Consider the following 26,800-nt stretch of genomic DNA (forward strand, 5'->3'; position numbering starts at 1 on the left):
GCTTAATGGTATGCACATATTAATAATTGTCCCTGACTGACCCCATGGACTGATGAGTGGGGCCAAAAAGGGTCAATTAAATTAACTGAAATATTTCGAAAATCAGGTGACCATCAAGATCCATGGGCCTCTTGTTCTTGAAGAATTATTTCTTTAACTCAATTAAACCCACTTAGTTAATTAATCAGAAACATGTAGGAGCAAACTAAAAAAAATAGAAAGATCATTGGATGAAAAGGTTTTTAGCTCACCGGTTACGAGTAACCGAGAGCTAATGCTGTCACCCCGGCGTCGGCGTCGGCGTCCCATCCCAAAACTTTAAAGTTTTTGGAGTAAGTTTTTGGAAAGCTTGTAAGTCCAAAAGTATACATCTCATGCCCTTCTTATTTAGTTAATACATTCATTGGAGGTCTAGGAATGATGTTATGGCAAAATCATGCAGAAAAAAAATGTGATTTTTTCGCATTTTACCATTTTGTGGACTTAACTTTTTTGGCACCAAAACCCACTTTAAAGTTTTTGGAGTAAGTTTTTGGAAAGATTGTAAGTCCAAAAGTATACACCTCATGCCCTTCTAATTTAGTTTATACATTCATTAGAGGTCTAGGAATGATGTTATGGCAAAATCATGCAGAAAAAAAATGTGATTTTTTCGCGTTTTACCATTTTGTGGACTTAACTTTTTTTGCACCAAAACTCACTTTAAAGTATTAGGGGTAAGTCCAAAAGTATACACCTATCACCCTTCTAATTTGGCTTATACATTCATTAGAGATCCAGGAGTGATGCTATGGCAAATCATGCAGAAAAAATTGGCATTTTGGCATTTTGCTATTTAGTGGACTTACTCTTTTTGACACAAAAACTCACTTTAAAGATTTTGGGGGTTAGTTTTGAAAAGCTTGTAAGTCCACACCCTTCTTATTTGATTTATACATCCATTAGAGGTCTAGGAGCGATATTATGTGACATACAATTTCAAAATGACATGCTTATACATACATAAAAAATGAATGCAAAGTGTGATTGCTGCCGCCGGTGAGCTTTCGCAATCATTGATTGCACTTGTTACATTATCAATTCAGCTGTAAAAGTAAAAATAAAATTGAACTAGTTTCAGATATCTTATGGGATAGTTATGAAAACTTGTACAAGTTACCTGTGAGAACTATTATTTAGTGTTGTGGGATAGTTATAAAAACTTATACAAGTTACCTGTGAGAAGTATTATTTAGTGTGTTGTGGGATAGGTATAAAAACTCATACAAGTTAGCTGTGAGAACTATTATTTAGAGTTGTGGGATAGTTATAAAAACTTGTACAAGTTACCTGTGAGAACTATTATTTAGTGTGTTGTGGGATAGTTATAAAAAACTTGTACAAGTTACTTGTGAGAACTATTATTTAGTGTTGTGGGATAGTTATAAAAACTTGTACAAGTTAGCTGTGAGAACTATTATTTAGTGTGTTGTGGGATAGTTATAAAAACTTGTACAAGTTACTTGTGAGAACTATTATTTAGTGTTGTGGGATAGTTATAAAAAACTTATACAAGTTAGCTGTGAGAACTATTATTTAGTGTTGTGGGATAGTTATAAAAACTTGTACAAGTAAGCTGTGAGGACTATTATTTAGTGTTGTGGGATAGGTATAAAAACTCATACAAGTTAGCTGTGAGAACTATTATTTAGAGTTGTGGGATAGTTATAAAAACTTGTACAAGTTACCTGTGAGAACTATTATTTAGTGTGTTGTGGGATAGTTATAAAAAACTTGTACAAGTTACTTGTGAGAACTATTATTTAGTGTTGTGGGATAGTTATAAAAACTTGTACAAGTTAGCTGTGAGAACTATTATTTAGTGTGTTGTGGGATAGTTATAAAAACTTGTACAAGTTACTTGTGAGAACTATTATTTAGTGTTGTGGGATAGTTATAAAAAACTTATACAAGTTAGCTGTGAGAACTATTATTTAGTGTTGTGGGATATAGTTATAAAAACTTGTACAAGTAAGCTGTGAGGACTATTATTTAGTGTTGTGGGATAGTTATAAAAACTTATACAAGTTAGCTGTGAGAACTATTATTTAGTGTTGTGGGATAGTTATAAAAACTTGTACAAGTAAGCTGTGAGAACTATTATTTAGTGTTGTGGGATAGTTATAAAAACTTGTACAAGTTAGCTGTGAGAACTATTATTTAGTGTGTTGTGGGATAGTTATAAAAAACTTGTACAAGTTAGCTGTGAGAATTATTATTTAGTGTGTTGTGGGATAGTTATAAAAACTTGTACAAGTTACCTGTGAGAACTATTATTTAGTGTGTTGTGGGATAGTTATAAAAAACTTGTACAAGTTACCTGTGAGAATTATTATTTAGTGTGTTGGGGGATAGTTATAAAAACTTGTACAAGCTACCTGTGAGAACTATTATTTAGTGTTGTGGGATAGTTATAAAAACTTGTACAAGTTGGCTGTGAGAACTATTATTTAGTGTTGTGGGATAGTTATAAAAACTTGTACAAGATAGCTGTGAGAACTATTATTTAGTGTGTTGTGGAATAGTTATAAAAAACTTGTACAAGTTACCTGTGAGAACTATTATTTAGTGAGTTGTAGGATAGTTATAAAAACTTGAACAAGTTACTTGTGAGAATTGTTATCTAGTGTTGTGGGATAGTTATAAAAACTTGTACAAGTTACCTGTGAGAATTATTTTCTAGTGTTGTGGGATAGTTATAAAAAACTTATACAAGTTACCTGTGAGAACTATTATTTAGTGTGTTGTGGGATAGTTATAAAAACTTATACAAGTTACCTGTGAGAACTATTATTTAGTGTGTTGTGGGATAGTTATAAAAATGTATACAAGTTAGCTGTGAGAACTATTATTTAGTGTTGTAGGATAGGTGTTGATATCTTTATGTCCAGTCTGATCATTAAGTTATATCTTATATATGTTTCATTAATGTTGTGTTAATTATGTCAAGAATGACAGTATAAAGATAATTAACAAACTTTATTTAGGTACATGTTATATATTTATTCACAGGGAGGAACTTATCAGTACTTTTATAACTAATGTCACTTAAAAGTGCTGACGGTTTACTCGGTGTTCTCTGATTGTAATGGTTAACTGTATGTTAAGATGTTAATTAGATAATTAGATGTTAATTGGATAATTAGATGTTAATTAGATAATTAGATGTTAAAGAATCCACCATGTTTATGTGGATTTGTAGCGGAACTGGACCGGGTCGATCATCGGCGACTAGGTAGCTCAATTGGTAGAGCATCCGGCTAGTGTTCGGAGGTCCCAGGTTCGAACCCCGGTCTGGCCGTGCATTTTTCCACTCCTATTACATTTGGTGCCTGTGACCAAACCTTGTTTCAAGTGAGGTGAATACTGGACAAGGGGATACCCGAACCTGGGTTGTGAGTTGTGAAGTCTTCTGGGTCGAAGACTTTAAAAAATAGGAGGGAAGAGTGTAGCAGAACTGGACCGGGTCGATCATCGGCGACTAGGTAGCTCAATCGGTAGAGCATCCGGCTAGTGTTCGGAGGTCCCGGGTTCGAACGGCCGGTCTGGCCGTGCATTTTGCCACTCCTATTACAGATTAATGTGTCTGGACTACTGTGTAGATTATACAGGTAGGTCATCCGTTTGGAATGTGGAGTTTGTCTGCACCGATACACCTGTCCGGGGATGTTTGTTTGTTTACTTTGTTTATCCTGTCCTCTTAAGGTCTCTACATCACCTACATTGTGACTGTCCAGTACAGACATGTCAGGTTAGACCTGACCTCAGATACAGCTCTCAACATTCATCTTACTCAGCGTCCACAATGGACAGTAAAGCTACATAAAAAGTAAACAGTTTGTCTCAATATCCCTCTTTTCCTTCATCCATATTGAACAATAATAACATGTTCTTAAAACTCCCATTCTCCATCCACATTGAACAATAACAACATGTTCTTAAAACTCCCATCCTCCATCCACATTGAACAATAACATGTTCTTAAAACTCTCATCCTTCATCCACATTGAACAATAACAACATGTTCTTAAAACTCTCATCCTTCATCCACATTGAACAATAACAACATGTTCTTAAAACTCTCATCCTTCATCCACATTGAACAATAACAACATGTTCTTAAAACTCTCATCCTCCATCCACATTGAACAATAACAACATGTTCTTAAAACTCTCATCCTCCATCCACATTGAACAATAACTACATTAAAAGTAGATATTTTATTTTAACATTCCTTTTATCCTCTGTCAACACTGGGCAAGAGCTACATTCAAATCTAAATTCCTGTTTATACTGAAAAATAGCTACATAAAAAAGTAAATACACCAGTTTGACCCTACCAGTGATTAAACACTTGGCCAAAATATTCTTGGATGCAGTAAAAACAGAGACCTATAATAGAATAGTTACATGTATATACTGTAGGTCTCTGTTAGAAATTGTCCCAAAAAATAAAGCATCAAATGGAAAAAAAAATAACAAAATGGATGTCATTTCCGAAAATTAAATCCATATTGTCATTGTTAGACCCCACATGACCGTCCATGTCAGAATCAGGAGATTTACACATGATACATGACCAGACTGAACTTTGGACCATTGAAGTAAGTTGCACCAAAACATTATACCGAGACGGATGGACAGATGGTTTATGGACAGACGGACACAAATACTATACCATAATATGCCTGACAAATTTAACCAGTGTAGAATAAAGAGGAAAAAAATGGAATGTCGGATAACCTTATACAAAAGTTTACTCAGAGAAAAGAAATGTATGGACGGTACGGTGACCTATATAATTATAGAAAACTTGTCAATAAGTCAATAACTTCATAAAACAGATCATAGATATTGAAAATGCATTAATAGGTCAGAGATGGAAAAAATGGTGAAGCAAAATATCAGTTTTTAATATTATTTGGTCCTGAATGTATTATTGTAAGCTAGAAACAATATCATTCTGGGTCTAATGACCACCAGAAGTATTATCAGCCCTCGAGTATTTTACAGATTCCATGTCACCATTGCTGTTGAATAAGTCATTGGTGAAATACATTTATTTCCACAGTTGATTTGGGGAAATTAAAAAAAATGAACTTTTTTTGCAGTTGTTTTCCCTTGTGATCACTATCTGAAGGCGACATAGATAACTAGAGTCATGAGATACTTAATAGATACACTACTGTCCAGTATGTAGTAACATCAAGACTTCACATCACTCTAATGATATCATATGATAAAATATAACCTGATCTACTTTTGATTTACATGTTTTCCCTGGTTGTGTAACAGATAATGACACTAAGGGCCCTGGATAATGATTACGTTTGGGCCCTGGACACAGATAATTACAAAGGGGCCCTGATACACCTAATAGACACCCATTGATGATTATCTGGGTACAGTTTTATCTACAGATACGGGATGCACTGGTACTATCAACAAATCAGATTGAAGTTCAAGTTTGGACAGCACACAGCAGGTGTATCCATTGTTAGACGCTGTATTTATTTTACACCCAGCCATGTATCGAGTGTAAACCCTGGACAATGAATCTCCTCACTGTTTTCTTACTTTTTTCCTGTGGTAAGTTATTTTTATTTTAACATTTTATATATATTTCAATTTAAAGCTTTATATGCGTATGTTAGAATAGCTATGGATTATAGGATTATAGGATTATGCGTTATCAAAGTAGAACTGATATCATTGATATTTAAAGCATCACAAATAATAAAATATCAATTCAATAAAACATGCATGTTGATATGCTCTGTTATCATTCTGAATCCTGCATCATATCCTACATTATGTACCCAAGTGGGACAGGTTGCAGTCTGTACCTGTGTAAGTATGATGAGTTTTGAATTCCTGTCGCTAATTTTCCCTTTCTAGATAGTAACATGTCTCCTTCGCCAACCTTATACTGTTTACATGTCCTAGTTGATTTGATATTCAATGGCATGTTTTGAACATCATGATGCATATTGACTATACTGACAGAAAAATCTTCTGATGCAGAGTTAGGAGGGGCATATTGACGAAGACCATGGTAAAGATATAGGGTCGACCTAATGGTCTTGGCAAGTGTTCTACTACCTCGTATAATATGGATTTAGATATGTTCTAGCTGTCTTTGTTGACTCGGATTTGACCTTTGTTGACTTGGATTTGACCTAGATTTACATGTGGGTGTTGTTGATGAAACAAACTATGCTTAACCTTGTTGAACACCTGGTCTCCTACTCCTTGTAGTACATGAGGGGCTGTCAAGTTTTACCTAAATATTGGTCTACCTTCAAGGTTGACTTGAGTCAATTTTTCAAAAACTTTAGAATTGTCTTTGTCTGAAAGATTGATATTTTGTCCCCAATCTATGAAAGATTATTATTTTGTCCCCAACCTGTGAAGATAGATATTTTGTCCCCATCATGAGAAAGATTGATGTTTTGTTCCCATCATAGCTAGCTGAGAAAGATGTGGAGAAAAATTGATATTTCGTCCCCGACCGGTGCAAGATTAATATTTTGTCCCCAACCTGAGAAAGATCAATATTTTGTCCCCAACTTGAGAATGATCGATATTTGTTCCCAACCTGAGAAAAATTGATATTTCGTCCCCGACCGGTGCATGATATAATTATTAAAAACAAATTTTCATCTTCTGGTGTCTTAATGGCCATCAATGTAGAATTTGTACATGTGGGGATTAAAAACCAGAAATTTAATGCCCATTTTCTAACATAGTAGTTACAGTAATGGCCATTAATTTATTCCTGTTGATCATGATTTTGAATCATTTAATGGCCATTATTGACTACCTTGTACAGGTCTATTAAAAAGTTTAATGCCCATTATTCCAAAATGGCAGCTGCAGTAATGGCAGGTAATTGCCCATTACTACTAGGAAAAAACTAATGGCCCCATTATTTTTTCATGTTTTAATGGCCATAAATGACACCCTTTGCATCATTAATGGGCATTACAAATGTTTTTGATGGGCATTACAAGATCCCTTTCATGCCCATTATCCCCGACTGAGTAATATCAAGTAATGCCCATTAAACAAGACCTCTGATTTTAATGGTCTTTTAATGGTCTTTTACCCATTAAAACACCCCCTTATTTTTTCATGTTTTAATGGGTTGGATTAATGGCACAGACTAATGGGTTTTTGAGGGTTGATTCATGGCCAGGTGTTTAGTAGTGTGAAAGATTAATATTTTGTCCCTAACCTGAGAAAGATTGATATTTTGTCCCCAACCTGAGAAAGATCAATATTTTGTCCCAAACTTAAGAAAGATTGATATTTTGTCCTCAACCTATGAAAGATTGATATTTCGTCCCCAAATTGAAAAAGATTGATATTTTGTCCCCAGTATATTTTGTCCCTAACCTGAGAAAAATTGATATTTTGTCCCCAACCTGAGAAAGATCAATATTTTGTCCCAAACTTAAGAAAGATTGATATTTTGTCCTCAACCTGTGAAAGATTGATATTTCGTCCCCAAATTGAAAAAGATTGATATTTTGTCCCCAGTATATTTTGTCCCCAACTTGAGATTGATATTTTGTCCCCAGTATATTTTGTCCCCAACTTGAGAAAGATTGATATTTTGTCTCCAGGATATTTTGTCCCCAACTTGAGAAAGATTGATGTTTTGTCCCTAACCTGAGAAAGATTAATATTTTGTCCCCAACTTGAGAATGATCGATATTTTGTCCCCAACTTAAGAAAGATCGATATTTTGTCCTTGCAGACCTGAGAAAGATCAATATTTTGTCCCAAACTTAAGAAAGATTGATATTTTGTCCTCAACCTGTGAAAGATTGATATTTTGTCCCCAACTTGAAAAAGATTGATATTTTGTCCCCAACTTGAGAAAGATTGATATTTTGTCCCCAGGATATTTTGTCCCCAACTTGAGAAAGATTGATGTTTTGTCCCCAACCTGTGAAAGATTGATATTTTGTCCCTAACTTAAGAAAGATCAGTATTTTGTCCCCAACTTAAGAAAGATCGATATTTTGTCCTCGACCTGAGAAAGATCAATATTTTGTCCCAAACTTAAGAAAGATTGATATTTTGTCCTCAACCTGTGAAAGATTGATATTTTGTCCCCAACTTGAGAAAGATTTGTATTTTGTCCCCAACTTGAGAAAGATTGATATTTTGTCCCCAACTTGAGAAAGATTTGTATTTTGTCCCCATCCTGCTGTTGTAAAGGGCTGTTACATCTTACCCTTTTAGTGCCAATAGGAATTGCTTGTTAGTAGCATAACTTTCAACCTAAAATATGCCATCATTAAGTTAGTACTTAGTTAAGGAAAGGGCAGACATATTACACTACAATTAGTATTTCTAGACTCTATTCTTGTATACAGCATTAATTTAATTGTCCAGAAACTGGTTCAGCTGCTGAAAAAGGCATGTTTACATTTCATGATGGAGCTTTTAAATTAATGAAACTTCTGCAACTAAATTCATTTTACATTATCATATATAGCCACAATCTAAGTGTTGTGTACAGTGAAGGTTTCCTTTGATATATCTGTTATTTACACTGTTTCCATCTTCAGGTCCTCACTGTTTGTATAAGTACTTGAAAAGCGTTTACTAAGTATATAAACCGAGGTAGTAATCAGTAGACAGATTAGTATATCTACTGATTGATATGTAATGTGGCCCCATTCTTATTGTAGCCATCTTAATATACTGATAAGTATATTGTCTGTAATTATAAGATCTACCAGTATATGATAACTAGTTATATGATAACTAGGTCACATGTGTGTGACTGTCTCTGTCACTAGGAAGGTGACGTAGTTGTTATAAGATCTACCAGTATATGATAACTAGGTCACGTGTGTGTTTCTCTAGTCACTAGGAAGGTGACGTAGTTGTTATACCAGTATATGATAACTAGGTCACATGTGTGTGACTGTCTCCTGTCACTAGGAAGGTGACATAGTTGTTATAAGATGTACCAGTATATGATAACTAGGTCACATTTGTGTGACTGTCTTCTGTCACTAGGAAGGTGACGTAGTTGTTATAAGATGTACCAGTATATGATAACTAGGTCACATTTGTGTGACTGTCTTCTGTCACTAGGAAGGTGACGTAGTTGTTATAAGATCTACCAGTATATGATAACTAGGTCACGTGTGTGTTTCTCTAGTCACTAGGAAGGTGACGTAGTTGTTATACCAGTATATGATAACTAGGTCACATGTGTGTGACTGTCTCCTGTCACTAGGAAGGTGACATAGTTGTTATAAGATGTACCAGTATATGATAACTAGGTCACATTTGTGTGACTGTCTTCTGTCACTAGGAAGGTGACGTAGTTGTTATAAGATCTACCAGTATATGATAACTAGGTCACATGTGTGTGACTGCCTCTGTTACTAGGAAGGTGACGTAGTTATAAGATCTACCAGTATATGATAACTAGGTCACGTGTGTGACTGTCTCCTGTCACTAGGAAGGTGACATAGTTGTTATAAGATGTACAGTATATGATAACTAGGTCACGTGTGTGTGACTGTCTCCTGTCACTAGGAAGGTGACGTAGTTGTTATAAGATCTACAGTATATGATAACTAGGTCACGTGTGTGTGACTGTCTCCTGTAACTAGGAAGGTGACGTAGTTGTTATAAGATCTATCTGTATATGATAAGTAGGTCACATGTGTGTGACTGTCTCCTGTCACTAGGAAGGTGACGTAGTTGTTATACCAGTATATATGATAACTAGGTCACATGTATGTGACTGTCTCTAGTCACTAGGAAGGTGACGTAGTTGTTATAAGATCTACCAGTATATGATAACTAGGTCACATGTGTGTGACTGTCTCCTGTCACTAGGAAGGTGACATAGTTGTTATAAGATGTACCAGTATATGATAACTAGGTCACATGTATGTGACTGTCTCCTGTCAGTAGGAAGGTGACGTAGTTGTTATACCAGTATATATGATAACTAGGTCACATGTATGTGACTGTCTCTAGTCACTAGGAAGGTGACGTAGTTGTTATAAGATCTACCAGTATATGATAACTAGGTCACATGTATGTGACTGTCTCCTGTTACTAGGAAGGTGACATAGTTATAAGATCTATCTGTATATGATAACTAGGTCACATGTATGTGACTGTCTCTGTCACTAGGAAGGTGACATAGTTGTTATAAGATCTACCAGTATATGATAACTAGGTCACGTGTGTGTGACTGTCTCCTGTCACTAGGAAGGTGACATAGTTGTTATAAGATCTACCAGTATATGATAACTAGGTCACATGTGTGTGACTGTCTCTAGTCACTAGGAAGGTGACATAGTTATAAGATCTACCAGTATATGATAACTAGGTCACGTGTGTGTGACTGTCTCCTGTCACTAGGAAGGTGACATAGTTGTTATAAGATGTACCAGTATATGATAACTAGGTCACATGTATGTGACTGTCTCCTGTCAGTAGGAAGGTGACGTAGTTGTTATACCAGTATATATGATAACTAGGTCACATGTATGTGACTGTCTCTAGTCACTAGGAAGGTGACGTAGTTGTTATAAGATCTACCAGTATATGATAACTAGGTCACATGTATGTGACTGTCTCCTGTTACTAGGAAGGTGACATAGTTATAAGATCTATCTGTATATGATAACTAGGTCACATGTATGTGACTGTCTCTGTCACTAGGAAGGTGACATAGTTGTTATAAGATCTACCAGTATATGATAACTAGGTCACGTGTGTGTGACTGTCTCCTGTCACTAGGAAGGTGACATAGTTGTTATAAGATCTACCAGTATATGATAACTAGGTCACATGTGTGTGACTGTCTCTAGTCACTAGGAAGGTGACATAGTTATAAGATCTACCAGTATATGATAACTAGGTCACATGTGTGTGACTGTCTCCTGTCACTAGGAAGGTGACATAGCTGTTATAAGATCTACCAGTATATGATAACTAGGTCACATGTGTGTTTCTCTATTCACTAGGAAGGTGACATAGTTATAAGATCTACCAGTATATGATAACTAGGTCACATGTGTGTGACTGTCTCCTGTCACTAGGAAGGTGACATAGTTGTTATAAGATCTACCAGTATATGGTAACTAGGTCACATGTGTGTGACTGTCTCCTGTCACTAGGAAGGTGACATAGTTATAAGATCTACCAGTATATGATAACTAGGTCACATGTGTGTGACTGTCTCCTGTCACTAGGAAGGTGACATAGTTGTTATAAGATCTACCAGTATATGATAACTAGGTCACATGTGTGTGACTGTCTCTGTCACTAGGAAGGTGAGGTAGTTGTTATAAGATCTACCAGTATATGATAACTAGGTCACATTTGTTCAAATGGATTACATTGACCTACTTTGAAGGTCTCAGGGGTTAAATGTGTTGAAATCTTGGAATGTCATTGACCTCTTCTTAACCGAGAGGTCCCCATTCGGCCAGCAGCATGCTGGGATGAAGGACCACCAAATTTGTGTTAATGGAGGGCTACAAATGTTTTTGAAATAAATGACTTACTTCCAATGTCACAGGTGTCAAATGTTTTAATCAACCATCAGATGGTAGGCTTTTCAAATTACCCCTTTGTCCATCAGGTCGGTTGCTTTTTACTTACGTTACTTATGTTTTTTGTCATTACAGTGTATGTTTCCTGTGTTTTATGTAGTGTTTCTGTCGTTTGTGTCTATAACTTATATTTTTGTCATTACAGTGTATGTTTCCTGTGTTTTATGTAGTGTTTCTGTCGTTTGTGTCTGTAACTTATATTTTTAGCCCACCATCATCAGATGGTGGGCTATTCAAATCGCCCTGCGTCCGTGGTCCGTCGTCCGTCCGTCCGTCCGTCCGTCCGTCCGTCCCTCCGTCCGTCCGTCCCTCCGTCCGTCCGTCCCTCCGTCCGTCCGTAAACAATTCTTGTTATCGCTAATCCTCAGAAAGTACTGAAGGGATCTTTCTCAAATTTCATATGTGGGTTTCCCTTGGTGCCTAGTTATGCATATTGCATTTTGAGACCAATCGGAAAACAACATGGCCGACAGGCAGCCATCTTGGATTTTGACAATTGAAGTTTGTTATCGCTATTTCTGAGAAAGTACTGAAGGTATCTTTCTCAAATTTCATATGTAAGCTCCCCTTGGTGCCTAGTTATGCATATTGCATTTTGAGACCAATCGGAAAACAACATGGCCAACAGGCAGCCATCTTGGATTTTGACAATTGAAGTTTGTTATCGCTATTTCTGAGAAAGTGCAGAAGGGATCTTTCTCAAATTTCACATGTAGGCTCCCCTTGGTGCCTAGTTATGCATATTGCATTTTGAGACCAATCGGAAAACAACATGGCCGACAGGCAGCCATCTTGGATTTTGATAATTGAAGTTTATTATCGCTATTTCTGAGAAAGTACTGAAGGGATCTTTCTCAAATTTCATATGTAGATTCCCCTTGGTGCCTAGTTATGCATATTGCATTTTGAGACCAATCAGAAAACAACATGGCCGACAGGCAGCCATCTTGGATTTTGATAATTGAAGTTTGTTATCGCTATTTCTGAGAAAGTACTGAAGGGATCTTTCTCAAATTTCATATGTAGGTTTCCCTTGGTGCCTAGTTATGCATATTGCATTTTGAGACCAATCGGAAAACAACATGGCCGACAGGCAGCCATCTTGGATTTTGACAATTGAAGTTTGTTATCGCTATTTCTGAGAAAGTACTGAAGGTATCTTTCTCAAATTTCATATGTAAGCTCCCCTTGGTGCTTAGTTATGCATATTGCATTTTGAGACCAATCGGAAAACAACATGGCCAACAGGCAGCCATCTTGGATTTTGACAATTGAAGTTTGTTATCGCTATTTCTGAGAAAGTGCAGAAGGGATCTTTCTCAAATTTCACATGTAGGCTCCCCTTGGTGCTTAGTTATGCATATTGCATTTTGAGACCAATCAGAAAACAACATGGCCGACAGGCAGCCATCTTGGATTTTGATAATTGAAGTTTGTTATCGCTATTTCTGAGAAAGTACTGAAGGGATCTTTCTCAAATTTCATATGTAGATTCCCCTTGGTGCCTAGTTATGCATATTGCATTTTGAGACCAATCAGAAAACAACATGGCCGACAGGCAGCCATCTTGGATTTTGATAATTGAAGTTTGTTATCGCTATTTCTGAGAAAGTACTGAAGGGATCTTTCTCAAATTTCATATGTAGGTTTCCCTTGGTAACTAGTTATGCATATTGCATTTTGAGACCAATCGGAAAACAACATGGCCGACAGGCAGCCATCTTGGATTTTGACAATTGAAGTTTGTTATCGCTATTTCTGAGAAAGTACTGAAGGGATCTTTCTCAAATTTCATATGTAGATTCCCCTTGGTGCCTAGTTATGCATATTGCATTTTGAGACCAATCGGAAAATAACATGGCCGACAGGCAGCCATCTTGAATTTTGACATTTGAAGTTTGTTATCGCTATTTCTGAGAAAGTACTGAAGGGATCTTTCTCAAATTTCATATGTAGGTTCCCCTTTGTGCCTAGTTATGCATATTGCATTTTGAGACCTATCGGAAAACAACATGGCCAACAGGCAGCCATCTTGGATTTTGACAATTGAAGTTTGTTATCGCTATTTCTGAGAAAGTACTGAAGGGATCTTTCTCAAACATTTTTGCAAGTTCTCCTTGGTCTGTAGTTCTGCATATTGCATCTAATTCTTGGGACCAATAGGAAAACAACATGGCCGACAGGCAGCCATCTTTGATTTTGACAATTGAAGTTTGTTATCGCTATTTATCAGAAATTGCTGAAGGGATCTTTGTGAAATTTCATTTGTAGGTTGCCCTCTGTGCCTAGTTATGCATATTGGATTTTGAGACCAGTCAGAAAACAACCTGCCCGACAGGCAGCCATCTTGTATTTTGACAATTGAAGTTTGTTATCGCTATTTTACAGAAGGTAATGAAGGGATCTTTCTCAAATTTCATATGTAGGTTCCCCTTGGTCCCTGGTGTTGCATTTTGGGACCAATCCGAAAACAACAGACAGCCATTATCGCTAAATCTTAAATTTTATATATAGGTTCCCCTTGTTTGAAAAGTACTAGAGGGCTGTTTCTGAATTTACACAGATTAGTAAGACTTAAAGGAAGGGAAAAGTAGAGAAAAGATCAATCTGACATGGAACCTATAAAGATCATTCAATGGTGGGCGCCAAGATCCCTCTGGGATCTCTTGTTGTCATTACAGTGTATGTTTCCTGTGTTTTATGAAGTGTTTCTGTCGTTTGTGTCTATAACTTATATTTTTGTCATTACAGTGTATGTTTCCTATGTTTTATGTAGTGTTTCTGTCGTTTGTGTCTATAACTTATATTTTTGTCATTACAGTGTATGTTTCCTGTGTTTTATGAAGTGTTTCTGTCGTTTGTGTCTATAACTTATATTTTTGTCATTACAGTGTATGTTTCCTATGTTTTATGTAGTGTTTCTGTCGTTTGTGTCTATAACTTATATTTTTGTCATTACAGTGTATGTTTCCTATATTTTATGTAGTGTTTCTGTCGTTTGTGTCTATAACTTATATTTTTGTCATTACAGTGTATGTTTCCTGTGTTTTATGAAGTGTTTCTGTCGTTTGTGTCTATAACTTATATTTTTGTCATTACAGTGTATGTTTCCTGTGTTTTATGAAGTGTTTCTGTCGTTAGTGTCTATAACTTATATTTTTGTCATTACAGTATATGTTTCCTGTGTTTTATGTAGTGTTTCTGTCGTTTGTGTCTATAACTTATATTTTTGTCATTACAGTGTATGTTTCCTATATTTTATGTAGTGTTTCTGTCGTTTGTGTCTATAACTTATATTTTTGTCATTACAGTGTATGTTTCCTATGTTTTATGAAGTGTTTCTGTCGTTAGTGTCTATAACTTATATTTTTGTCATTACAGTGTATGTTTCCTGTGTTTTATGTAGTGTTTCTGTCGTTTGTGTCTATAACTTATATTTTTGTCATTACAGTGTATATGTTTCCTGTGTTTTATGAAGTGTTTCTGTCGTTTGTGTCTATAACTTATATTTTTGTCATTACAGTGTATGTTTCCTGTGTTTTATGTAGTGTTTCTGTCGTTGGTGTCTATAACTGATATTTTTGTCATTACAGTGTATGTTTCCTGTGTTTTATGTAGTGTTTCTGTCGTTTGTGTCTATAACTTATATTTTTGTCATTACAGTGTATGTTTCCTGTGTTTTATGTAGTGTTTCTGTCGTTTGTGTCTATAACTTATATTTTTGTCATTACAGTGTATGTTTCCTATGCTTCCTGTCCAACACCATGGAAGGAATACAACGACACCTGTTATTTTTTCTCAAACAATCGTTATCGTCTAAATGATGCTTTGTATGTTTGTACTTCAAGAAATGCATCAATCTTTGTTCCGGACACACAAGATGAACATGTAAGTATTTCTGCGTGGAGTTGCTTTTTCTTGACTGATCTATCCCTTTGGATTACCTAGTCAGTAGCATTCAGCCTATTCATTTCCACTACATGTAGCTGTAAACTCAAATCTGAATTGAAATATGTTCAGAATCAAGAGTTTCCATGTTTTGCTTGTTAAAAAATAACACTAAGGGCTAAGATGAAGTTTTACACTTAGGCTAAGATTTATCAATAAATACATGATAAACTTATGGATGGCAGACAAAGATGGTCGGTTAAAACATATTAAAATGGCCCAGGGTCTAGATGTATATGGAACTTTCCAGACAAAAAATGATCCAGAACTGGTACTGTCCTTTCATATTTAAGATTTTAAAATGTATTTGTAAATTTCAATGATGAAAAAAACATATATCCATTCCACTATGATCTACTTAAAAGTACAGTGTACAGTGTATAGTGTACATGACCATATACCTCATAATCTGCTAGTGGATTGAGGATTTTGTTTATTTCTGTACAGGATTTGAGGATTTTGTTTATTTCTGTACAGGATTTTGTTTATTTCTGTACAGGATTTTGTTTATTTCTGTACAGGATTTTGTTGTGAACAACATACAAAAGGGTCAGCGAATTTTATATTGGATCGGTTTACGAGTTGTAAACTCCACTTGGACATGGCTCGACGATTCTCCTTATGACGTCAACAGCACGTAAGTAGATTTCTGGTATATTGATGTCGCAATAGAAATTGTCCCTGAACTATTTCCTTAAATAAGTATATATACTATTGAACTTGATAAAAAATCTAACAAATGTCCAGATATACTTCCCTAAACATGATTAGTTTAATTATGATATCACCAATTTGTCACCAAGATAAACAAAATCTTACTGTAACCTTTTACTTAGCATATGGGAATTTCATTGTCAACAAAAACTTATAGAATATTGTAGCCCGGGTTTCACTCCTTGTGATTAGTATACAGACAGCTGAATGTCTCTCCACAGTAACTGGTACCGTCACCAGGTCGGCAAAACTAATGATGCTCGGAGTGGATGTGCTGCTCTGTACTCCTACAAACCTTATTTGGGACAAGTTCAACAGCGCAGGTGTACAGACTCCTGGGGAGTGATCTGTGAGAAACCCAATGGTAAGTACTGGTACAGGTGTACAGACTCCTGGGGAGTGATCTGTGAGAAACACAATGGTAAGTACTGGTACAGACTCCTGGGGAGTGATCTGTGAGAAACCTAATGGTAAGTACTGGTACAGGTGTACAGACTCCTGGGGAGTGATCTGTGAGAAACACAATGGTAAGTACTGGTACAGACTCCTGGGGAGTGATCTGTGAGAAACCTAATGGTAAGTACTGGTACAGGTGTACAGACTCCTGGGGAGTGATCTGTGAGAAACCCAATGGTAAGTACTGGTACAGACTCCTGGGGAGTGATCTGTGAGAAACCCAATGGTAAGTACAGGTACAGACTCCTGGGGAGTGATCTGTGAGAAACCCAATGGTAAGTACAGGTACAGGTGTACAGACTCCTGGGGAGTGATCTGTGAGAAACCCAATGGTAAGTACTGGTACAGGTGTACAGACTCCTGGGGAGTGATCTGTGAGAAACCCAATGGTAAGTACAGGTACAGGTGTACAGACTCCTGGGGAGTGATCTGTGAGAAACCCAATGGTAAGTACAGGTACAGGTGTACAGACTCCTGGGGAGTGATCTGTGAGACACACAATGGTAAGTACTGGTACAGGTGTACAGACTCCTGGGGAGTGATCTGTGAGAAACCCAATGGTAAGTACTGGTACAGGTGTACAGACTCCTGGGGAGTGATCTGTGAGAAACCCAATGGTAAGTACTGGTACAGACTCCTGGGGAGTGATCTGTGAGAAACCTAATGGTAAGTACTGGTACAGACTCCTGGGGAGTGATCTGTGAGAAACCCAATGGTAAGTACTGGTACAGGTGTACAGACTCCTGGGGAGTGATCTGTGAGAAACACAATGGTAAGTACTGGTACAGACTCCTGGGGAGTGATCTGTGAGAAACCCAATGGTAAGTACTGGTACAGGTGTACAGACTCCTGGGGAGTGATCTGTGAGAAACCCAATGGTAAGTACTGTTACAGGTGTACAGACTCCTGGGGAGTGATCTGTGAGAAACCCAATGGTCAGTACTGTTACAGGTGTACAGACTCCTGGGGAGTGATCTGTGAGAAACCCAATGGTAAGTACTGGTACAGACTCCTGGGGAGTGATCTGTGAGAAACCTAATGGTAAGTACTGGTACAGACTCCTGGGGAGTGATCTGTGAGAAACCTAATGGTAAGTACTGGTACAGGTGTACAGACTCCTGGGGAGTGATCTGTGAGAAACCCAATGGTAAGTACTGTTACAGGTGTACAGACTCCTGGGGAGTGATCTGTGAGAAACCCAATGGTAAGTACTGGTACAGACTCCTGGGGAGTGATCTGTGAGAAACCTAATGGTAAGTACTGGTACAGACTCCTGGGGAGTGATCTGTAAGAAACCCAATGGTAAGTACTGGTACAGACTCCTGGGGAGTGATCTGTGAGAAACCCAATGGTAAGTACTGGTACAGGTGTACAGACTCCTGGGGAGTGATCTGTGAGAAACACAATGGTAAGCACTGGTACAGACTCCTGGGGAGTGATCTGTGAGAAACCCAATGGTAAGTACTGGTACAGGTGTACAGACTCCTGGGGAGTGATCTGTGAGACACCCAATGGTAAGTACTGGTACAGACTCCTGGGGAGTGATCTGTGAGATACCTAATGGTAAGTACTGGTACAGACTCCTGGGGAGTGATCTGTGAGAAACCCAATGGTAAGTACTGGTACAGGTGTACAGACTCCTGGGGAGTGATCTGTGAGAAACCCAATGGTAAGTACTGGTACAGGTGTACAGACTCCTGGGGAGTGGTCTGTGAGACACCCAATGGTAAGTACTGGTACAGACTCCTGGGGAGTGATCTGTGAGAAACCCAATGGTAAGTACTGGTACAGGTGTACAGACTCCTGGGGAGTGATCTGTGAGAAACCCAATGGTAAGTACTGGTACAGGTGTACAGACTCCTGGGGAGTGATCTGTGAGACACCCAATGGTAAGTACTGGTACAGACTCCTGGGGAGTGATCTGTGAGAAACACAATGGTAAGTACTGGTACAGGTGTACAGACTCCTGGGGAGTGATCTGTGAGAAACACAATGGTAAGTACTGGTACAGACTCCTGGGGAGTGATCTGTGAGAAACACAATGGTAAGTACTGGTACAGACTCCTGGGGAGTGATCTGTGAAACACCCAATGGTAAGTACTGGTACAGGTGTACAGACTCCTGGGGAGTGATCTGTGAGACACCCAATGGTAAGTACTGGTACAGACTCCTGGGGAGTGATCTGTGAGATACCTAATGGTAAGTACTGGTACAGACTCCTGGGGAGTGATCTGTGAGAAACCCAATGGTAAGTACTGGTACAGGTGTACAGACTCCTGGGGAGTGATCTGTGAGAAACCCAATGGTAAGTACTGGTACAGGTGTACAGACTCCTGGGGAGTGGTCTGTGAGACACCCAATGGTAAGTACTGGTACAGACTCCTGGGGAGTGATCTGTGAGAAACCCAATGGTAAGTACTGGTACAGGTGTACAGACTCCTGGGGAGTGATCTGTGAGAAACCCAATGGTAAGTACTGGTACAGGTGTACAGACTCCTGGGGAGTGATCTGTGAGACACCCAATGGTAAGTACTGGTACAGACTCCTGGGGAGTGATCTGTGAGAAACACAATGGTAAGTACTGGTACAGGTGTACAGACTCCTGGGGAGTGATCTGTGAGAAACACAATGGTAAGTACTGGTACAGACTCCTGGGGAGTGATCTGTGAGAAACACAATGGTAAGTACTGGTACAGACTCCTGGGGAGTGATCTGTGAAACACCCAATGGTAAGTACTGGTACAGGTGTACAGACTCCTGGGGAGTGATCTGTGAGAAACCCAATGGTAAGGACTGGTACAGACTCCTGGGGAGTGATCTGTGAGAAACCCAATTGTACGTACTGGTACAGGTGTACGGACTCCTGGGGAGTGATCTGTGAGAAACCCAATGGTAAGGACTGGTACAGACTCCTGGGGAGTGATCTGTGAGAAACCCAATGGTAAGTACAGGTACAGGTGTACAGACTCCTGGGGAGTGATCTGTGAGACACCCAATGGTAAGTACTGGTACAGGTGTACAGACTCCTGGGGAGTGATCTGTGAGACACACAATGGTAAGGACAGGTACAGGTGTACAGACTCCTGGGGAGTGATCTGTGAGACACCCAATGGTAAGTACAGGTACAGGTGTACAGACTCCTGGGGAGTGATCTGTGAGAAACCCAATGGTAAGTACTGGTACAGACTCCTGGGGAGTGATCTGTGAGAAACCCAATGGTAAGTACTGGTACAGACTCCTGGGGAGTGATCTGTGAGAAACACAATGGTAAGTACTGGTACAGGTGTACAGACTCCTGGCGAGTGATCTGTGAGAAACACAATGGTAAGTACTGGTACAGACTCCTGGGGGGTGATCTGTGAGACACCCAATGGTAAGTACTGGTACAGGTGTACAGACTCCTGGGGAGTGATCTGTGAGAAACCCAATGGTAAGTACTGGTACAGACTCCTGGGGAGTGATCTGTGAGAAACCTAATGGTAAGTACTGGTACAGACTCCTGGGGAGTGATCTGTGAGAAACCTAATGGTAAGTACTGGTACAGGTGTACAGACTCCTGGGGGGTGATCTGTGAGACACCCAATGGTAAGTACTGGTACAGACTCCTGGGGAGTGATCTGTGAGAAACCCAATGGTAAGTACTTGTACAGGTGTACAGACTCCTGGGGGGTGATCTGTGAGAAACCCAATGGTAAGTACTTGTACAGGTGTACAGACTCCTGGGGAGTGATCTGTGAGACACCCAATGGTAAGTACTGGTACAGGTGTACAGACTCCTGGGGGGTGATCTGTGAGAAACACAATGGTAAGTACTGGTACAGACTCCTGGGGAGTGATCTGTGAGAACCCCAATGGTAAGTACTGGTACAGACTCCTGGGGAGTGATCTGTGAGACACCCAATGGTAAGTACTGGTACAGGTGTACAGACTCCTGGGGAGTGATCTGTGAGAAACACAATGGTAAGTACTGGTACAGGTGTACAGACTCCTGGGGAGTGATCTGTGAGAAACCCAATGGTAAGTACAGGTACAGGTGTACAGACTCCTGGGGAGTGATCTGTGAGAAACCCAATGGTAAGTACTGGTACAGGTGTACAGACTCCTGGGGAGTGATCTGTGAGAAACACAATGGTAAGTACTGGTACAGGTGTACAGACTCCTGGGGAGTGATCTGTGAGAAACCTAATGGTAAGTACTGGTACAGACTCCTGGGGAGTGATCTGTGAGAACCCCAATGGTAAGTACTGGTAGAGGTGTACAGACTCCTGGGGAGTGATCTGTGAGAACCCCAATGGTAAGTACTGGTACAGATGTACAGACTCCTGGGGGGTGATCTGTGAGAAACACAATGGTAAGTACTGGTACAGGTGTACAGACTCCTGGGGAGTGATCTGTGAGAAACCTAATGGTAAGTACTGGTACAGACTCCTGGGGAGTGATCTGTGAGAAACCTAATGGTAAGTACTGGTACAGGTGTACAGACTCATGGGGGGTGATCTGTGAGAAACCCAATGGTAAGTACTGGTACAGGTGTACAGACTCCTCGGGAGTGATCTGTGAGAAACCTAATGGTAAGTACTGGTACAGACTCCTGGGGAGTGATCTGTGAGAACCCCAATGGTAAGTACTGGTACACACTCCTGGGGAGTGATCTGTGAGAAACACAATGGTAAGTACTGGTACAGGTGTACAGACTCCTGGGGGGTGATCTGTGAGAAACACAATGGTACGTACTGGTACAGGTGTACAGACTCCTGGGGAGTGATCTGTGAGAAACCCAATGGTAAGTACTGGTACAGGTGTACAGACTCCTGGGGGGTGATCTGTGAGAAACACAATGGTACGTACTGGTACAGGTGTACAGACTCCTGGGGAGTGATCTGTGAGAAACCCAATGGTAAGTACTGGTACAGACTCCTGGGGAGTGATCTGTGAGAAACCCAATGGTAAGTACAGGTACAGACTCCTGGGGGTTGATCTGTGAGAAACCCAATGGTAATTACTAGTTTAGATGAACAGACTCCTTGGGATGAGAAACTCAATGGTAAGTATGGGGAAAATGTGTGTTTTTAAAACAAAATTAAAAGTCTTCCTTTATCTAGAACATATGATCTAACATAACATTATGGCCTTGGTTCCCAGCAGTTCATACAGGTATCTTGGAGAGTGTCCAAAGAAAATTGAGGGAAAACTTCCATTATAACTCATGATGTCCAAAGTCAATGGGTTTAGTTATGTGAATTCAACCTTTATTTTGAGCCAAATGGATGGATCATAGTTTTTAATCTGCATGAAAAAGCCATAAAATACCTGTATGGTATCTTTTCTACAGATGCAATAGACGTGTGTAACTCGGGGGATAACTGGCACCTTGTTGAAACTGAGTGTTATAAGCTTTTTGATCAGAAAGCCAACTGGTTTGATGCCCGCTCAGTGTGTCAGCAGAATGGTGGCGATTTATTTATGCCAATAAATTCTCGACAAGTATACTCCATCGGTGACTTAAACCAGTGTCGAACACCAGATGGCGCTTCCTGGATAGGAATATCGGACACGGTATGTTTACATTCTGTATCTATGAACATTATGAATTCATACTGAAATGGCAGACATAGGGATATAAATGCCAGGATGACAACTTTGTTTATAATCGATTGACATGGTGTTATTGAAAGATGGGGAACCACACTGTTGATCCAAGGTTACCTCTCTCAAAACTCTGGACCCATCAGTATCTTGTATGTTCCCTCTATCCCCGCTGAGCTGGAGGGTACTCTCTCCAAACTCTGGACCCATCAGTATCATGTATGTTCCCCCAATCCCCGCTGAGCTGGAGGGTACTCTCTCAAAACTTTGGACCCATCAGTATCATGTATGTTCGCCCAGTCCCCGCTGAGCTGGAGGGTACTCTCTCCAAACTCTGGACCCATCAGTATCATGTATGTTCGCCCAGTCCCCGCTGAGCTGGAGGGTACTCTCTCCAAACTCTGGACCTATCAGTATCATGTATGTTCGCCTATATCCCCGCTGAGCTGGAGGGTACTCTCTCCAAACTCTGGACCCATCAGTATCATATATGTTCGCCTATATCCTCGCTGAGCTGGAGGGTACTGTCTCCAAACTCTGGACCCATCAGTATCATGTATGTTCCCCCAGTCCCCCCTGAGCTGGAGGGTACTCTCTCCAAACTCTGGACCCATCAGTATCATGTATGTTCCCCCCAGTCCCCCCTGAGCTGGAGGGTACTCTCTCCAAACTCTGGACCCATCAGTATCATGTATGTTCGCCTATATCCCCGCTGAGCTGGAGGGTACTCTCTCCAAACTCTGGACCCATCAGTATCATATATGTTCGCCTATATCCTCGCTGAGCTGGAGGGTACTGTCTCCAAACTCTGGACCCATCAGTATCATGTATGTTCCCCCAGTCCCCCCTGAGCTGGAGGGTACTCTCTCCAAACTCTGGACCCATCAGTATCATGTATGTTCCCCCCAGTCCCCCCTGAGCTGGAGGGTACTCTCTCCAAACTCTGGACCCATCAGTATCTTGTATGTTCCCCTATATCCCTGCTGAGCTGGAGGGTACTCTCTCCAAACTCTGGACCCATCAGTATCTTGTATGTTCCCCCCAATACCCCTGAGCTGCAGTGGTTGCACAGCCTCTTTGTGCATTGAATTGATGTTCTGCCAAACTGGCTCCATAAATATGTAATCGGGGAGAGGTCAGATCAATCAGAAATTTGACGAGGGTACTCAACATACATGGATGAAATTTTGTAAACTGAGTGGTTCCCTATCTTTCAATTACATCATTATTATATTCTATAACGTCTTTTTATTTCCAGTAATCAGGCGATTTTTAAATGCTTTTCTTTTTATAAGACTGACATTTATCATTGATGATTAGAAGAAGTATAATTGTTAGAGCACTGATCCGTCAGTACATCTGTATGTACACTTTGTAACACTTCAATTTCCACACAACAATTTAATTCTAGTTCTCTTATTACATTTCCACAGTATCGTCCCGGAACATTTACTTTAGTGAACAACCATACTCTCCGCTATCAGGCCTGGTATTCATATGGAAAACAGATTCTGTAAGTCTTCAAACATGTGTGTTCTGACACAGTCTGACCTTAAATTGTAACTGGACTGTTATGTCAGAGGAGGGAGAAATATGGTGTAGCTGGACTGGGTTGTAGCTGGACTGGGTTGTAGCTGGACCGGGTTGTAGTTGGACTGGGTTGTAGCTGGACTGGGTTGTGTCAGGGGAAGGAGAAATATGGTGTAGCTGGACTGGGTTGTAGCTGGACTGGGTTGTAGCTGGACTGGGGTGTAGCTGGACTGGGTTGTGTCAGGGGAAGGAGAAATGTGGTGTAGCTGGACTGGGTTGTAGCTGGACTGGGTTGTAGCTGGACTGGGTTGTGTCAGGGGAAGGAGAAATGTGGTGTAGCTGGACTGGGTTGTAGCTGGACTGGGTTGTAGCTGGACTGGGTTGTGTTAGAGGAAGGAGAAATGTGGTGTAGCTGGACTGGGTTGTAGCTGGACTGGGTTATGTCAGTAGAAGGAGAAATGTGGTGTATAGCTGGACTGGGTTGTAGCTGGACTGGGTTGAAGCTGGACTGGGTTATGTCAGTAGAAGGAGAAATGTGGTGTAGCTGGACTGGGTTATGTCAGTAGAAGGAGAAATGTGGTGTAGCTGGACTGGGTTGTAGCTGGACTGGGTTGTGTTAGAGGAAGGAGAAATGTGGTGTAGCTGGACTGGGGTGTAGCTGGACTGGGTTGTAGCTGGACCGGGTTGTAGTTGGACTGGGTTGTAGCTGGACTGGGTTGTGTCAGGGGAAGGAGAAATATGGTGTAGCTGGACTGGGTTGTAGCTGGACTGGGTTGTGTTAGAGGAAGGAGGAATGTGGTGTAGCTGGACTGGGTTATGTCAGTAGAAGGAGAAATGTGGTGTAGCTGGACTGGGTTATGTCAGTAGAAGGAGAAATGTGGTGTAGCTGGACTGGGTTGTAGCTGGACTGGGTTGTGTTAGAGGAAGGAGAAATGTGGTGTAGCTGGACTGGGTTGTAGCTGGACCGGGTTGTAGTTGGACTGGGTTGTAGCTGGACTGGGTTGTGTTAGAGGAAGGAGAAATGTGGTGTAGCTGGACTGGGTTGTAGTTGGAGTGGGTTGTAGCTGGACTGGGTTGTGTCAGGGGAAGGAGAAATGTGGTGTAGCTGGACAGGGTTGTAGCTGGACTGGGTTGTAGCTGGACTGGGTTGTAGCTGAACTGGGTTGTGTCAGAGGAAGGAGAAATGTGGTGTAGCTGGACTGGGTTGTAGCTGGACTGGGTTGTAGCTGGACTGGGTTGTAGCTGGACTGGGTTGTGTCAGAGGAAGGAGAAATGTGGTGTAGCTGGACTGGGTTATAGCTGGACTGGGTTGTAGCTGGACTGGGTTGTAGCTGGACTGGGTTGTGTTAGAGGAAGGAGGAATGTGGTGTAGCTGGACTGGGTTATGTCAGTAGAAGGAGAAATGTGGTGTAGCTGGACTGGGTTGTAGCTGGACTGGGCTGTGTCAGGGGAAGGAGAAATATGGTGTAGCTGGACTGGGTTGTAGCTGGACTGGGTTGTAGCTGTACTGGGTTGTAGCTGGACTGGGTTGTAGCTGGACCGGGTTGTAGTTGGACTGGGTTGTAGCTGGACTGGGTTGTGTCAGGGGAAGGAGAAATGTGGTGTAGCTGGACTGGGTTGTAGCTGGACTGGGTTATGTCAGTAGAAGGAGAAATGTGGTGTATAGCTGGACTGGGTTGTACCTGGACTGGGTTGTAGCTGGACTGGGTTGTAGCTGGACTGGGTTGTAGCTGGTCTGGGTTGTAGCTGGACTGGGTTGTGTCAGGGGAAGGAGAAATGTGGTGTAGCTGGACTGGGTTGTGTTAGAGGAAGGAGAAATGTGGTGTAGCTGGACTGGGTTGTAGCTGGACTGGGTTATGTCAGTAGAAGGAGAAATGAGGTGTAGCTGGACTGGGTTGTAGCTGGACTGGGTTGTGTCAGGGGAAGGAGAAATGTGGTGTAGCTGGACTGGGTTGTAGCTGGACTGGGTTGTGTCAGGGGAAGGAGAAATGTGGTGTAGCTGGACTGGGTTGTAGCTGGACTGGGTTGTAGCTGGACTGGGTTGTGTCAGGGGAAGGAGAAATGTGGTGTAGCTGGACTGGGTTGTAGCTGGACTGGGTTGTAGTTGGGCTGGGTTGTAGCTGGACTGGGCTGTGTCAGGGGAAGGAGAAATATGGTGTAGCTGGACTGGGTTGTACCTGGACTGGGTTGTGTCAGGGGAAGGAGAAATATGGTGTAGCTGGACTGGGTTGTAGCTGGACTGGGTTGTAGCTGGACTGGGTTGTAGCTGGACTGGGTTGTGTCAGGGGAAGGAGAAATATGGTGTAGCTGGACTGGGTTGTAGCTGGACTGGGTTGTAGCTGGACTGGGCTGTGTCAGGGGAAGGAGAAATATGGTGTAGCTGGACTGGGTTGTAGCTGGACTGGGCTGTGTCAGGGGAAGGAGAAATATGGTGTAGCTGGACTGGGTTGTAGCTGGACTGGGTTGTGTCAGGGGAAGGAGAAATATGGTGTAGCTGGACAGGGTTGTAGCTGGACTGGGTTGTAGCTGGACTGGGTTGTGTCAGGGGAAGGAGAAATGTGGTGTAGCTGGACTGGGTTGTAGCTGGACTGGGTTGTAGCTGGACTGGGTTGTAGCTGGACTGGGTTGTAGCTGGACTGGGTTGTGTCAGGGGAAGGAGAAATGTGGTGTAGCTGGACTGGGTTGTAGCTGGACTGGGTTGTAGCTGGACTGGGTTGTAGCTGGACTGGGTTGTGTCAGGGGAAGGAGAAATGTGGTGTAGCTGGACTGGGTTGTAGCTGGACTGGGTTGTAGCTGGACTGGGTTGTAGCTGGACTGGGTTGTGTCAGGGGAAGGAGAAATGTGGTGTAGCTGGACTGAGTTGTAGCTGGACTGGGTTATAGCTGGACTGGGTTATAGCTGGATTGGGTTGTAGCTGGTC

The 26,800-nt window shown here is 40.8% G+C and overlaps 1 protein-coding gene across 1 annotated transcript in view; it reads left to right on the forward strand.

Moving 5' to 3' along the window:
* The first annotated feature begins 5,270 nt into the window (after positions 1-5,270).
* Positions 5,271-26,800, forward strand: part of LOC117328744 — an 84,567-nt gene continuing 63,037 nt past the window's right edge. The window contains exons 1-6 of the mRNA XM_033886259.1: positions 5,271-5,629; positions 15,380-15,534; positions 16,116-16,231; positions 16,530-16,672; positions 22,097-22,320; positions 23,784-23,863. Of these exons, the coding sequence (XP_033742150.1) occupies positions 5,593-5,629; positions 15,380-15,534; positions 16,116-16,231; positions 16,530-16,672; positions 22,097-22,320; positions 23,784-23,863 (755 nt within the window). The 5' untranslated portion in view covers positions 5,271-5,592. The remainder of the gene's footprint in view (positions 5,630-15,379; positions 15,535-16,115; positions 16,232-16,529; positions 16,673-22,096; positions 22,321-23,783; positions 23,864-26,800) is intronic.

This window comes from Pecten maximus, chromosome 6 (assembly GCF_902652985.1).
Source record: "Pecten maximus chromosome 6, xPecMax1.1, whole genome shotgun sequence".
Lineage (NCBI taxonomy): Eukaryota > Metazoa > Mollusca > Bivalvia > Pectinida > Pectinidae > Pecten > Pecten maximus.